Source organism: Caloenas nicobarica, chromosome 15 (genome assembly GCF_036013445.1).
Source record: "Caloenas nicobarica isolate bCalNic1 chromosome 15, bCalNic1.hap1, whole genome shotgun sequence".
In the NCBI taxonomy this organism is placed as follows: Eukaryota; Metazoa; Chordata; class Aves; order Columbiformes; family Columbidae; genus Caloenas; species Caloenas nicobarica.
The window spans coordinates 2,755,872-2,771,245 of record NC_088259.1 but is presented as its reverse complement, the minus strand read 5'-3'; the positions used below and the strand labels follow the sequence as shown (position 1 = coordinate 2,771,245).

At 50.5% G+C, this 15,374-nt stretch overlaps 1 protein-coding gene across 2 annotated transcripts in view; it reads right to left on the bottom strand.

The window, feature by feature from the left end:
• Positions 1-2,186: 2,186 nt before the first annotated feature.
• NDRG3 (NDRG family member 3) overlaps positions 2,187-15,374 on the bottom strand; it is a 62,819-nt gene continuing 49,631 nt past the window's right edge. The window contains exons 4-16 of one of the 2 annotated variants that reach the window (XM_065645482.1): positions 15,171-15,276; positions 14,359-14,479; positions 13,735-13,797; positions 13,344-13,404; positions 11,684-11,770; positions 11,084-11,140; positions 9,840-9,943; positions 9,380-9,445; positions 8,035-8,086; positions 6,799-6,846; positions 6,142-6,177; positions 5,998-6,049; positions 2,187-3,690 (exon numbers count right to left, since the gene is read on the bottom strand). In XM_065645482.1, coding sequence (XP_065501554.1) covers positions 3,512-3,690; positions 5,998-6,049; positions 6,142-6,177; positions 6,799-6,846; positions 8,035-8,086; positions 9,380-9,445; positions 9,840-9,943; positions 11,084-11,140; positions 11,684-11,770; positions 13,344-13,404; positions 13,735-13,797; positions 14,359-14,479; positions 15,171-15,276 — 1,032 coding nt within the window. In that variant the 3' untranslated portion in view covers positions 2,187-3,511. The remainder of the gene's footprint in view (positions 3,691-5,997; positions 6,050-6,141; positions 6,178-6,798; positions 6,847-8,034; positions 8,087-9,379; positions 9,446-9,839; positions 9,944-11,083; positions 11,141-11,683; positions 11,771-13,343; positions 13,405-13,734; positions 13,798-14,358; positions 14,480-15,170; positions 15,277-15,374) is intronic. The other variant, XM_065645483.1, reaches the window with a different exon arrangement.

The following is a 15,374-nucleotide window of genomic DNA, read 5'->3' as shown; positions in this document are numbered from 1 at the left end:
GGCCACAGGAGCTGCCCCACCCCGGGAAACCCGTCCTGAGCTCCAGCTCTGCTCCTGGATTTGGCTGGCATTGCTCTTGCCAACCAAAGAAATATTTTGTCCTTATTAAAATCATTTCTCAACTTGCATTTAGCTTTGATTTTTTTTGTATATTTACCAGGAAAAGCACTTGCTTATGTGAAAATAAGTTTACTTCTTCCAGTTACCCTTGGGGTAGTAAAATATATTACAACCCTCAGTGCAAATCTTGCCTATGAAACACCATGACAACAAAACTCTCTTCATAATCACCCCCCCGCTTCCAAATTGCTAAAAGTCTCATGTCTTTACTCTCCTGGGTTCCTTGTCCAAAGGCAGCTGGTAGCTCTGAGCTCTCCTGCCACACATCAGCTTGAACAGCACCAACCCCTGCTCTGGGCTTGTTTCCTCTAACTCATTTTGTTATGATTTTAACATTGCATTTGCCTTTCTTTTGGTCTGTTTCTGTGTTTTCATAACAGAACTTAAGGAAGAATCGTTTCTCAGCGTAGCTGGCTGGCATTAAATCACAGTTCTGCACGTACATCAACTAATGCGCCTGTTGCTGTGTCCAGCACTTGCATTTAGCAGCAACAACCTTCGTGTGGTACCAGGTGGCCTGGTTTCTTTGATCGTCTCCTGTCTTCTATGGACTCAAACTTACATTTTTTTTTTGTTCGTTTAATCACTTTGTCACTTCACTACTTGCTGATTAATACAACTGGCCAGTCTTTCCCATTTCATTCCGTTTATGATTCATGAGAACACTCTGTCTCAGTTCCTGCATCAACCTCCCCAAAGCTCTTCAGAGAGTCAAAGCAGGAGGCTGCAGGAGCGGGCACGACAGCAAGACCGGGACTAACCTGGGACCAACAGCCTGACCCCTGTTCAGGCCCCGCTTGCTTTCTGTGAAAGTTAAGGTGACAGTCATCTGAAACGCGAGAGCAAAAGCTGGATCTGAAAAGCAGAAGCTGAGGGAAGGGTCGTGTCCGATGAGCGGCTGCTGCTCCAGCTGCAGCGCAGGGGGGGACGTGCCACCAGCCCCCGCGCTGCCGGCCCTGCCGCCCTCTGCCCGGCACCGCAACCGCCTTCCCGCAGCGTTCGCAGGTCAGCTTTGTGTTACAGGAGAGTCGTGGGTTAACCCGAGCTGGCAATACAACCACGATAGCCACTCACTCAGACCCCCAATAGGGGAGAGAATTGAAGGGAGAAATGGATTGAGATAAACAGTTTAATAAATAACAAAATACTAATACACTACTAGTAAATATATATATAACATAGAAATAAAAGATACTCAAGGCAATTCCTCACAAACTCCATCCGCACCGAGCAGCCGGTCCCAGGAAGCAGCACCTGGTCCCGAACAGCTGATCCCGAAGAGAGAAAAGAGGAAAAAAAGCAGAAAGGCCCCGAGGTCTCTGCAAAACGGCAAAAGGCCAAACTAAACATCCTGAACAGAACTTCCCCGGCTCCAACAAAAAGAAGGAAGGACAACGCGAGAGAAAGAGTGCGGAAGATCCCGACTCTCCGTATATATGGAGCATGATGCCAACGGGCTGGAACACTCTCATTGCTCAGTCTGGGTGTCAGTCCAGCTCTGTCCATCCGTCCCCTTCCTCGCTGCCTCGCACCTGTGGGCAGAGCTCAGGGTGTCCTTGGCTCTCAGACCAGAGCAATTCAAAACATTAACTCTGTGCTGGGCTGTTATCTGCTTGTTCTCAAACTAAGTCCAAATAATGAGCGTGCTAGCTATGGAAAAGAAAGGTTTCTAACTGCATGAAGAAAATTAACCCATTTTCAGTCTAACCAGCACAACATGTAAAACACGCCACTGCAGAGCCCTGTTCACCGGGGAAGGCTGCTCCTAGTGCTCACCTTTATTTGGAGGCAATTCTTGGTGGCATACCTGTTTGGCAGCAAACCTGTTGTTTAGTGTCTACTCTGGCAAAGCTGAAAGTTTCTTCTTGCGTTTTCGCAAAGCCAGCGCCCCAGCGCCTTCAGACGGCCCCTGCCAGGGGATGCGGGGCCAGGGCCGCCCTGCCCCGGGAAGTTTGCCTCTCACAGTAGAGACATGAAAACTGACAAAACAGGCAGGTCTGCTGGGTCATGCAAAGAGAAACGCCACGAGCACACAGGGTAACAATGAAACTCAGTTATAGCTTTATTTAATAACTGGTACAAAGTCCCCCTCAGGCAGAGCCTCCCAGTCCCATTCCCTACCTGAAATGGAGCAGAACATGAGTGTGACCCTTGGAGGAGCTGGCTCCCAGTGAGTCAGGACGGCTCAACAGTTAAGAAAAGATGTTTTGCTCATCTATCGAGACCTGTGGCAGCCTGACCACTCATCCCTTTTCTCCCATTAACAGCGAGACCCTGGCACGCAGCAGGCATCTGCCTCCTGCCCTCTGTGACCCGGCCAGATGTAAAAAGGCAGCAGAATTGTGAATTCCACAAAGACATTAAATAGTACCTGCACAGTTCACTGCTCACAACTGCTGACCACACTCCCAATCTGCATCTGCTGGCCATGATTTACATTCATTTCCCGAGCCTCGGTCAGCCCCCTGTGCAGTCCCCTGCCCGGGTGGCAGCAGTGGGGAGCAGCGCTGGCAGTGCAGGAGATTTCGGGGTGTCCACCTGGCGAGGGGCACTGCTGCCCGTTCCACAACCTGCTCCATGTCACAGACTCACCTGTGCCAGGGTAGAACAGTGACCAGGTGTGAACTGCATCTGGCCCTTCTAGAGGAGAGGGTCAGAGAGGTGGGCTGGAAGCCAGGGCTGCTGAGTTTAATCCCTTGTACTCGGTTAATAGTGCACCTCGGCTACTGTAAGTTTACCGGTTAAGTTTACTGCCCTTTCAGGAGGTTCAGGTAAGAAATCTGCTCCTTAACACACATACAGAGATGAGACCAAGACAGTATTTCTGACCGTTTGTTTTCCCCATGGCTGCCTGGCGTGCCGAGAGTCCTGGGAACACAAAGACCTTCTGGTGGGTTCTGTGCTCCAGGCACAGCTCTGCCGAAGAGCATCGCCCGCGCCAGCGCCTGGCGCTCACATCATCACGGTCTTGCTTTCCCACAGCCCACAGATGCCATTCCAACTGCACCACAAGGGTCCTTTAGCAGAAGCACAACTAGAAAGCAGTTCTAAACCTCACAAAGCCACAGAAATTATATTTAAATGAACAGGGGAGACAATGGCTGTCATCTGGATTGATATACAGCACAGACAGGAGATGGTATCAACATGTACAGTAACAGGACTTACTAAGACTGCGGAATGTTAACAAGTTTTAAAGAGGCTCCGATGCCAAGGGCATACAGAAAGAACCAAAGTAATGCCAAGTACAGACTACCAAGGGGGTGGCAGCTCAGATGGGCATGCACAAGTTAGAGAGAACAGTTAATGCCATGTCGGATGAAATGCTAAATTCTGAGTGGGTTCAGTGGGGGCAAGTGGAGTTGTCTGAATCCAGAAGACGGGCTCCTGCCTAACAGGACACTTCCATGGTTTGAGGTGCATCCTGGAGGTCAATTCCTTCTGGGGTTCCAGCACTTCCATCACCATGGTTGCTGGTGTGAGAGCGGCTGCGGACGCTGTCGCCAGAGCCCACGCTAGAGGAGGAGTGAGTACGGGAGCGGATCAGCCTGGTCATGCTGGCTGCTGGCACTGCAAGAGAGAACAAGCAGGGACTTAGAAATGGAGGAAGTTCCTAGAGCAAGTGTCACAGTCACTCAGGTATGTGTCACCAGGTAAGCACAAAAAGAGCTATACCCTCAGGAAGAAAACTCACTCTTCACTGCCAAATTAAATCTTTGCACGTCTAAAGCAAGATGCTTAAGGCCCAATTTCAAAAGGTCCAAGGTGAGCAAATGCCAGAAGTGTAACTGATCATTTGCAAGTGCAGTCACGGCTAGAGTCTGTGCAAACCAAGGCAGCTGCTGTACAGATGACCTTTTGAAAGTCAGTCTCGTCGCTCTAGAAAACCACAGAGCTGAAGTCATGCAACAATCAACAAAATACAAATGAAAGGTGAAAAACCATAGCGTACACGGTGTACAATGGATCAGCTCAGCCCACAGCAGGCCAGCAGGACATGCCGAGACACAGCAATGCACCCGAAGAATCATTCAACTCAGAGCACGGGCTTGGGCCGAGGTGGATGCGCAGTTGAAGGTACCTGACTCAGTGCTTAGGTGGCTGAGCTGCATGTAAGGGACTGGAGACAACACGAGACAGGGGAAGGGATGAATACAGGAAAGAGCCAATTAGTCGCGGTGTGTGACCAGCAGCCGCGCTGCTCCTGGGATCCCCAGCTACCTTCCCTTCCACTCCCAGCTCACGCACTGCGCTGAAAGCTCCCAGGAGTTGTGAAAACAGCTGCTAATGAGCAGCTCAGAGATGCCAAGCTGACTCAAAAATCCATCAGGGCCAGATCTCTTTGATGCCTTTAGCTGGAAATTGCAACACACCCGGTGACCCTACCTCCCCCCTGTACACACCACAACGGGGGTATACTCTGTACCTCCAGATACAGAACAGAAATTCGTGTCTTTCCTTGGGCTGACAGCATCGGATTTCTGCTACAGGCCTCCTGCAAAGCATTGCCTGCCGCCCGCAGCGTCAGCACAGCCAGGTCCAGCTGGTTTAGCCAGTGTGCAGAGGGCACAGAACTGTGAGGAACTGGCTTGTGCAGTTCCAGAAATGGCAATCTGCTGATTTGCTTCTCCCCTGTCCTCAAGGAGGCCTCACTGGCCAAGCTCAGCAATGTCAACACAGTCTTGTCCTCCAAAGTTGGGAAAACCATTCGGGACTAGCTACTAATTCTGGAAGTAGAAAATGACCCCCAGTGCTGCGGATCCTATTTGCAAGAGATTTGAGCCCCAAAGTGCTGCTGATGTCCTTGCTCTGATGGGCAGCACTTGCTGACTCTCCAAACACCAGAACACATAAGACGCGAGCATTGAAGTGCTCTCAGGCTGTGAGCCGAGGGAGCCTTCTTGCGTGGCACCCTCCTGGGCAGGAGCAGGCCCTTCTGGCCAGCCTTGGAGGACACCATTGTCACGTCAGCCACACACAGCTCTAAGGACAGCTGCTTCTGAGCTCTGATGCCCATGAGCTGGCACAGAACTTCTGGCCATGTAGAGAGCATTGGGAGCATCACAGCTGGCACGGTGGCCATGCTTAGTGGTTAAACAGCCATATGAACCGACCTCTCCCCCGTAACTCCAGCTTTTGAAGGTGCAACATCCATGGAAGGGAACTCCCAGCCCTGGCTCCTGGCAGGCAAGACAGAGCTGTGCCAAGGTGCCTGCAAGGGAGTCCGAGCTGCTTCAGTGCACTGCGAAGCCCTTCTCCTGCAGCCCCCGCTCTCCCGAGGGCAGTGAGCAGAACTGCTGTCAGCCTGACACACTCAGGAGACAACGTCTTCTGCCTCCAAGCACACGGAGGAAGCCATAGGGCAGGGCAGGCACTGGATCAAACACGGCTCCCTCTGGGCTCCCCGCATGCCTCAGAAGTTACTTAGCTCTGTTCTGCCGTTCTGAGATACTGCTTACCCCTGGTGAGAGTCTGAAAGAAACCAGTACGTCTGAGGAGAAAGGAAAGAGCTCTCCTGTACCCACCACAACTGTGAGGCTGAAGGTATGCACAGAACACTGCAGAAGATGTACCATTCTTGGGAGCGCACTTTTCTGGATTGGCACAAAGACACACTTACAAGGTTTTACCAACACCAGCAACCAAAAAGGGGTTACCACGCCAGCTGCAGCGTGGATCAAACACATCAGGGAACAACATTGGCTTGCTAAGGCTTGTTAGCACACAGGTTCATTTTCCAGCATGGATGGATCTCCTGCCAACCGCACTAACTCATGGGTGGGGACACAGATGCCAGTGGGCTCAGATGGACCAGACAGGCTGAGTTCCCTTCACAACAACCCCGTTCCAAACCAGAAAACTCTGTTTGCCACTTACTGTAGCCCATTCCCTGCACGAAGTACTTGAAGGCTTCGGTCAGTTTGCCGGGCTGTGGAAACAGAAAGGGCGGCTTTAGTGTGAGCGGAGTATGGGGCTCTGTGCAGCCCAAGCGGTGCGGGAGAGTCGGGAAGCGTTTCTCACCTGGACCACCTGGGGCAGGCCCCCGCAGTCGGCCATCTGCAACGGGAGACACAGGGCAGGGTGAGCCGTCCTTCCCACCCCGGGACAACCCCAGCACAACCGCAGAGCCACACCAGCACTGCCCACCCCACCAGGCTGTCTCTAAAGCCAAAGCAAAGCCTGGAGAGAAGTCTTCTGGGAGCCTGTTGCTGAAGGAACCCAGAAACTTGGAGGCCACATTACCAAGTCATCTCAGGCCACACTCTAGAAGCCCAGGAGTCACCCCCCACCATCCATCCCACCTCCTCTCGCCACTCTTCCCAAACCTGTCACATTGCACGTCTCTACAGTAGCTGTCTGACACACTGTGGAGCCAGGGGTGAGGGTGGGAAGGACTGGTATAAAGCTAAAAAAAGTGATGCTGTTGCTGGCAGAGAGCAGGCTGGAGGCAGAACACCTCTGCTAACTCTCAGCAGGTCTTCCCTGCTGGTTGAAGTGGCCATAAATCAGGAGTAAATCTCTCCCAAGTCTGGTTCCACACAGGAGAGAACACAGCCCTGAATGACTATCCAAAAATTCTTAAAGCTAAACATATGGAATGCAAAAACCTAAGTGGAGCTGGCATTAGCAAAATTAATGTCTTTGAGCAGGCTGGAATGATTCTAGAGTGGCACTCACCTTCAGAAGTGTAGTTTTGGTTGGGTCAAGACGTGAATTGCATTCAACCTAAAATAAAAGGAGGAAAGAGGGATGTGATACACACAGAAAACTTGAAGGGTCAGATGCAAAATGCAAGGCAGCTGCACCAGAGGCGGTGGCTGTCTTCAGTGATGGGAGCTTCTCCGGGGCCAAGGGCTGAGCGAGAAAGCAGAGAGCATGTAGGAAGAGAACAGTGAATGAAAGATGCATGGAGGAAAGGCAGGTGTTCCCATCCCACAGGACCTTGTCATGACAAATGTCACTGTTCTGAGATGCAGCTGTGACTTCAAGGGAAATCATCCCCTGGTTTTGGGGATGCATCATGAAACCTGGGAAGCTGGGCAGCCAGACAGGCAAGCCAAGATCCAGAAGGCCCCATCCCATCCCCAGCTGTGGCTGGGAAGCAATGAGAAGCCTCAGGGATAGTATCCTAGCAAAGTCAAAACTCAGAGAATGTCTCAGACTTCCAGACCAAACAGACTGATGAAAGGCAACAGTCCATGACCGTTCTCCAGACACAGCTCCTAGGTCCAGGCTACTGCTTTAGGAGACTCCTACATCCTTCCACGGTTTCTTAAGGCAGCTGCTTTTGTTCACAAACCCCTGGTCTCCCCACAATCACTGGCTGAAGTGGAGGAGCAACATCCACCACAACCACACTGTGCTGTGCCGTGCGCCTTTTAGAACTGCAGGAGGGAAGTGGGTTGCAGGTGTCCGCAGAGAACAACAGGAAGGAGATGTTTCAAAGTGTTGCCTTCCCTATGATGCAGTGCTTCTGCAGAGCTGTTTGGGACTACCCACCACAGGAACTGGAGTCACACTGCTTATTTTTAAACCCAGGGTAGCCTCAGTACAATGGCAAGAGAAGAGTAATTCATGATTTGAACCAAACTCCAGGCAGCAGCCTGGCAGTGCTCAAGTTCCTGAAAGGGGTCTTCTGCGTCACTTGTCAAGCAAGATGCTTGGGCACAAGGACCCACATTCAGATCCTGCCATCCTCATCTCAGAGCTGCCCTGCGAGGCTGTAAAGCCTCTGGAGCCTCAGCTCTCTCACTGGTGGCTGACAGGTCTCACTAGCTGCAGGACTAGAAAAGAGCTTGGGACAAAGACCCGCTTTCTGTGACTAGTTCTGGGCAAGGTGAGAGCCTGTGGGTGAGGCAGGTTTGCTATGTGACTTGTGGGGCTAATGTCATGAAAGAGTTCATGTATACGTACCACTGCTTCCACGGCAGGCGAATTGTCACCAACCACTAGCAAGACAGGGCACCTGGTCAAAACCCAAAACAGAGACGTCACTCACAGGGCATCTGAGGGGTTTCTGGGAAGGTTGAGCTCTGAGAAGCAACAGCCTCATGAATGGTTAACAACAAAATCCCTGCCTGCTACCATAACAGGGTGGTTTTTTGCACTAAATTTTTATACGTATTGTAATTCTACAAGAACAAATAACATTCAATGTGTAAAACATACACAGCAGGTCATTGACAGGATGGCTGTGAATTTACACCATTCATTAACAGATCAAGGTAAAAACAGGGTGGCTAGAGGCCTCACTTTTGTGTGGGAACTAGATGACAAAAATTAGAGCGGAGAGGCTGTGAGCCACACACCTCAGAGCCAGCAGAGTACCACCTCTAAGGAGGCGGGATCTACATGCAAGTTTACTGGTACAGAGATCTACCCTTCCACAGAGAATATTTTAAGAGCCTGTAGATGCCTATGAGTCACTTGGACAGACTCTGTGGCTTGCAGTGCCTGCATGACAGAGAACAGCTCCAATGGCTTTGCTTGGAGGCCAAGCAGGGAAATCCACCTCTTGTAGGTTAGCCAAGATGTTGAGTGTGTGGCTGCGGATGCCTCAAACATCCCTGGGACTGGCAGGAGCAGAAGCCCGTACAATTTCCGAGGAGTGAAGAGCAGAGCCTGGGCAGCAGTCTCTAGCCCAGCCCAGGCATCCTGCCTTAGCAGTGCAATTCACAGTCTTCATGTGCCCTACATGTTGGAGATAATTTTCCCTTTTTGCTTTCTTGTTTGGAATCTGAAAATTCACTTACACTTCCCCTGAGCTGACTATCACTAGTTCTCCAGTGTCTGTTCCTCCTCAGCTGCGCTCTGCACAGACGATCCCCTCCCAGATGAGTCACTGCCAAGGTGGGAAAACCCCACTGCACTCTGCATTCAGAACCCGCTGCCATCTCTGGGAGAACTCTGCAGGTAACTACTTTTGGCAAGGTGGGCGAAGGCAGTCAGTGGCAGCAAAAACTCGCCTCCCTAATTCTTCATGCAAAACAACCAAACTAACAGTACAAAGCAAGTACAGTGACTGCTGGGTGGATAAACTTATTCCTCTGATCCTGCCTTCTGGAGAATCTCAGTGTGCTGTTAATGCAAGGGCTTCCAGACACTTCTGCCCCATTCCAGCTGACAGCGCTGTACCACAGCCTGTCTGAACAGGATTCCCAGCACTTAGGTTTGTGGGGTTCTTGCTGAGAAGCAGTAACAGCTTTTTTGCTGAAGGGACTGCACAGTAACTGAGACAGACTGATTCAGGGCAACTTACTTGAGTGTTTTTGCAGTATTTTCATTGATGCCAAGAACTGGTCTCTCAATCTCCAGGTCTCTACGACTGAAGACAAACCAGAACAATTCTCCATCAGATCAGCAGACGAAAGTGGTTATCGTGGGAGCATACAAAATCCAAGCAGGAGTGCTGGCTCCAGCACCCAGGTAACACATTATTGCTCCCAGTGTCATGCCAGGAGCAGGAGCCCCAGCAGCCACCAGCAAACAGGATCCATGCTCTCATGGCAAGGTTCTGTGTGCCTGGAGAGATGGTCACCGGGGTGTGAAAAGGTCATCCAGGCATGAGGGCTGAGCTTGGCTCAGGATAATGGCTGAAGACTAGGCTTAGGACAAAGGTTTATATGACATAATATCCAACAGAATAATACAAATGGAAACAAATCTACAGAGCAGGGAAGCTATCGGAGCAATCCAGCAAGCCAAAAGGTATCCTGTACCTGTTGTATGAGGTGAGGAACAGCTGAAGGTTATCTTGGTTAATGTCCTGTGCGATATGAAGCCTGTACGTTTGGATCAAATCTAGATTTGCCTGCAGTTCCTCCTGTAGAAAAGCAGAAGAATTGAAAGACAGGGAACATAATCTTTTTCACAGGTAATGATACTCATATAAATACTGAAGCATTAAACTGGCTCCATACACGTAATGCCTCTGTGAATAATAACAGAGAGGGCAGTGACTCCAGACTGCATTAGTACCAAGGCTACATGCAGTGTCTCTGGGACATAACCATTAACACGCCATACTTCAGTAATGTGACTACACTTTCACAAATAGCAGTGCACATGCTGCTGCAGGAATACAAAGGTATCTTGAGATGGGGTAAGTTAGCTTCTGAGCCTCAGTAATGCTTATAGAGATACAAATCACTGTTTTAGGAAGGTCTTCCACTTCTGTTAAAGAAGCAAAGCTTTACAGGTAAGCCCCAAGACTGGGACCAAAGGAAAATTCAATCCCAACATCCAGCTCTGCAAAGAAACTGCATTCCAATGAGAGCCAGAGATAGACAGAGAGAAAAGGGAAAGCAAGGAAGCACTCATATAATGAAAGGGCCTGAAAGTGGGGAGACAACAGCATGTGTTATAAGCAGGAAGAAGCTCCGCGACTCCTTCCAGTGCTGCTGTGGGTCAGGTGGAGTGTGCATGAGGCACGGTTCCCCTCAGCTGCCCAGTGAACCTGCTGGTTGTGAGCCAGCAAATCCTGAACAGAAAGCATTGGTGCACCCAGAGTTTTTAGGAGGGGCTGGTTTGCCTCTGCTGAAACTGGAGGTGAGACAAAGGGCAGAATGCAGCAGGTCAGCATATGGACACACACAATATCCCACTGTCAACTCCCGGCTGATCCCTGCTCTACCCACATCCCGAATGCTTCCGCACTGGCTACAGAGAACTGCCTGCCCCTTGTTTCTGCAGACAGTCACAAGGGCACCGCAAAGACAGGCGCTCTAGCACTACTGCGTGGGATGCTGCTGCCCTAACATGTCTGGAGACGGGACAAGTGCGAGGACACGCAAGCTACCCGCAGAGTGCAAAGCCCTGATGCAAGCTTGACGCACACAGAAGATAGGGCTGACTGTGGCAACCCTTATTTGATGGAGCAGAGCTATTTCAGAGCAGGTACATACACAAGTTACAGCTCCATGTGCAGTTGCACGGGCAACATTAACACCTGCAGGGTACTTACGTGGCCGAAGTGATGCGCCAAGACAATATCCACTATGTTGGTTGTCCAACCTGAAAACTGAAGAGTGACCATGAATGAGGAGGAGGGAGAGTAACTGAAAAATGCAGTTTCATCGCAGATTTCAAAGCAGCTCCTCAGAGTAAAGAAAATTACAACTACAACATTCAAGTGATGTCAGAAACAAATGCCTGAAGCTTGGGAAGGGTGTGCAAGGCTCCAAAGAAGCCTGTGCACACACAACACACAGCTCTCCAGAAACTTGGAACCCTGAATAACGGAATAATTAAAAGATCCATTCAACCTCAGCCAAATGAAGCCTGCAAGCACAAGTACTAAATCAGAGGAAAGCTGAGTGCTCAACAGCCACTCATCTCCAAGCAGGTTACCAGGATTTCTCATTCACAGGTGATGACCCACAGCCCTGCTCCTCCCACAGAGGCTGTACTACACCCAGACTGAGAATGCAGCAGGGACAGAAAGGAGATCTTCCATTTTTTGCCATAAACTGACAAATTCCTGTACTCTGTCCTTTTTCTTCTTACTCTACACACTATTCATTAAGCACTGTGGAGAGGAGATGTGCAGGGGAACGAATCTCACCTTGGATGCTGCCCAGTCAATCCAGCCCTTTGCACATGGATCAACATTAATAAGAACGAGTCCCTCCACCAGGTTGGGGTGGCTGAGCTGTGGGGAGAGAGCACAGACACACTCAGAAGGATGATTCAGCTGACATGTTGGTCAACAGCAGGCGCAGCAGCTGGAAAGCTTCTTGCAAAGGAAGACGGAGTAAAATGATGACTAAGTGGGGAGCTCCTTCTGTGCTGGGCAGCCAGTGGCCTTTTCAGAGCCTGGCCCAAAGCTGGTCCCAGCCAGACCTGGCTCAATTCAGCTGTTGGCACTGAGGGGCTGGCCCGCAGCTGGAGTAGGTCTCAGCAGCGTGTTCTGGTGACCCAGGTATCTGGAGCAGCCGCAGGTCCTGCTCAGGCTCCTGTGTATCACAGGGCTGTGAGCAGCGACTCTCTGCTCCAGTCTGGCACCTCTGAGAAGGACCTGGACAAACTCTTGTGCCTGGAGAGCATCTCTAGCTACTCCTCAAGGAAGAGGCCATCTCCTAGCAGCAAAAGGCAAGATTTGTCAAATGGCCTCCCCTGAATCCCCCACCCTGCAGACACCCCAGCCACTGCTCCAGCCTGGCACCCCCAGCGCCCTGCAGTTTACTCTGGGGGGCGTGTGGGGAGCACAGGTACAAAATACTTTGAGAACTGCTTGCAAACAGAAACCCAGCAATCTAACACAACCAGAGAACTCTGAGCTCTAGGCTCACTCCAAGGCTGAAATGTTACGTCAGCTCTTCTGTTCTGTTGTACAGATTAGCACTGGTGAAGCTGAAGGAAACAGCTCTGGCCTCAGCAGGAGACTGTCTCCAGTCCAGGTAGCATGGCAAGGGCTTCTGGCACTTCACTGAGCTGAGGACAAAGGCTTATTTGCATGATCTTCTCTTTAGCAAGACAGAAAACTACATAGGATACAAAAGGCAAGGAACAGAGCAAACCCCAAGTGCCTCACACTGGCCCAGGCTCAACACTGACTGGAGGAAATGGGAAGCAGAGAACTTTTTGTAGGAGAGGAAGCTGCATGCTGAAGTGGCTTTAAGAAGCAACAATGGCCTAAATCATCAGCAACTTTGCACTCAACAACCTGAAGCAGACTTTACTGAGAATGTCACATTTCTGATTTTTTTTTTAACACTATCTCAGAGAGACTAAGGCAAATTCTTGGGGTGCTAAACTATGTCCACTGATTTCACATGCTTATAAACACTCCACTAGAGAAAAATGGAGAAGCAAGTATCAAGATAAAGTTAGCATTCTCTTGTCAAATGGTGGAGTGCAAAATCTAGCTCGTTCCAGTGAAAAAGTACATTCCTCATCAGCGTTGGTTTACGGCACATCACCAACACTGTCACAAACACTGGAAACAGTAATGCATCCAGTCTTTGTGAAGACACAAGGCTGGATATTCCTAGCAGCCGGGATGGGCTCAAAGACATCACATGACAATCTTTCCACGTCTGGCATAGCTTCAGAGTAACCTTGGCTGCTCCAATTTAACCATCTGGATGCGAAGAAGCTCTCGCATGGCTCCCTGCAGGCCTAACTGTAATTACTGCTACTTTGCCCATGCCCCACAAATGGTCTGTTTGATCAGTGGAAGAGCACAGCTCCTATCAATCACGAGGAAATGACGAGATACTTACTGCACACTTGCTGAGGATGTAAGCGCCAGCTCCCAGTCCAATCCCAATGAAGCTTTTCAGGCTGAAATATAGGCATTCCGCAATCAGTAAGGCTAACTTAAGCTCACAGCTGAAGCATCCCTAGAGGCAAAGTCTTTCCCCTCTCTGCATCCAGCTGCTCACTTATGGCTCATTTTCAAAATGATCCAGCAATGATGCAGCAGTCATAAATTGTCTCATGTGGCAGACAATGCTCCCAGCGTAAGAACCAGACAGAGTTACACAGGTTAGGAGACGCTCAGGCCTCTTGGGACAACTCAGTGAGCACATCAGATGCTGCAAGCAGGGACAGAGGTAGGTGCTGGAATGGCTGTATCCCCCTGGCTCACCCCGTTTCCTTTCAGAGACTTACTTCAGGTGTGTCAGAACAGCGGGCAGCATTTCAGCCAGTTCATCCATACTGGGATACTGGTACCTGAAAACCAAGAGAGACTGAAATCAAAGCACCTCCAAATAGAGCTCGACAGAGGTTACCATCCGGTTCTACCCAAGTGTTGTGGTTTAACCCAAGCCAGCAATACAATCACGATAGCTGCTCACTCAGGAGCGACAAAGAGAGACAAAGAACATCTGACAGGCATACACACAGGTGAATATTTTGCAATGATACTGTATATTCCAGCCAACTGCATGGATCCCATCCCTCAGAGCAAAACTAACATAGAGCTGTAGTGTTTTGGGCAGCCAGACTTGTGTGGGAGGATGGACAGATGGAGCAACGAACGCCAGCTAGACTGGAGTGTGCTGGGCCCATGCTCAAGTCAGAAAGTTGGTACTAACACTCAGCACTAGTGCGGGCTTTACCCATGCCTCAGTAAGAGAAGAGTGCCCTGAATGCCCTTCGGGAAACCTCCTCTTCTTCCTGTTTCTTCCGCTCCTGAAACCTACCTCCCACTATACTCAGCATGGCTTAAACAGGGTGCTTCCCCAGTCCAGACCGCACCTGGAAGAAGAAGGGTGTCTGCAGAGCTCTTACCCAGACGGGAAAGGGGGAGCTCCTTCCTGCTGGCCTGGTGCATCCACGTGGCACACAGCAAAATGCTGAGTGATCTCTTGCATGTCTTCAAAGTTAAAGAATGCATTAAAACAGGATTTGTCTACAACAACAAGAAGAAATGAGACATTTCCTGAAGTTTTATTGCAATCCACCCTCCAAACACCATGAGAAACACCTGCCTGAGCCCAGCCCCACGGCTGAGTCTGCGGGGCAGCAGATGCTGGGTGACACATGCTGCTGTGCCCCCAGCTGCAACGCAGTGGCGAGTCCCAGCAACGTAACCACCGTGACAGGGGCACACAGACACATGACAGCCCAGCAGGCATGCCCAGGAAAACAGGGCCTTACAGCACTCGGGTACTCACACTGCACACTGAGGAGCACCCGTGTGAACATACCAGCACATGTTGGCTGGGAAGATGTGGGAAGAGCAACTGAGCCCAAAAACATTACACTGCTTCTGCAGCCTCGCAGAAGGGACTTGCTCACCTGCCCAGCATCCAAGGAATGGATGCCTCATGGCAGCTCTGTCACACAGTGCAACAAATCAGTTAGAGCACTAGTGGCTGGTGGCTGGACGTATTTCCACCTTTCTGCTTTGGCCCTACCTTTCAAGAGCTGTTGGAATGGACAAGGCTGTGCTGCATGCTCTCTCTCCTGCATACCTTTGTCTTTTTACCCTGAATGACCTATCCCAACTCAGCTCCAGGCCAGTCCCACTGGTCCCCACACTCAAAAGCAAACACCATGAACAACCACTTTTTCAGGGTCCTGGGAGTGCAAGGGCTTACGGTTGAGGCCAATATCATGGTATGTGAGGATGACAGGTCTCTTCCCCTTGGGTGTGCCCCGCATGGTGACATGGACCACTCCAAAAGCTGTCTCAATGTCATGTTCCTGCAGAGAGAGAAGAAGCAGCTTCAGTGTTACGTGTGCTACAGGGAACCCTAACTGAGGGCCAGCAGCAAGGGCCTCCCCCATGCTCTAGCATTGCT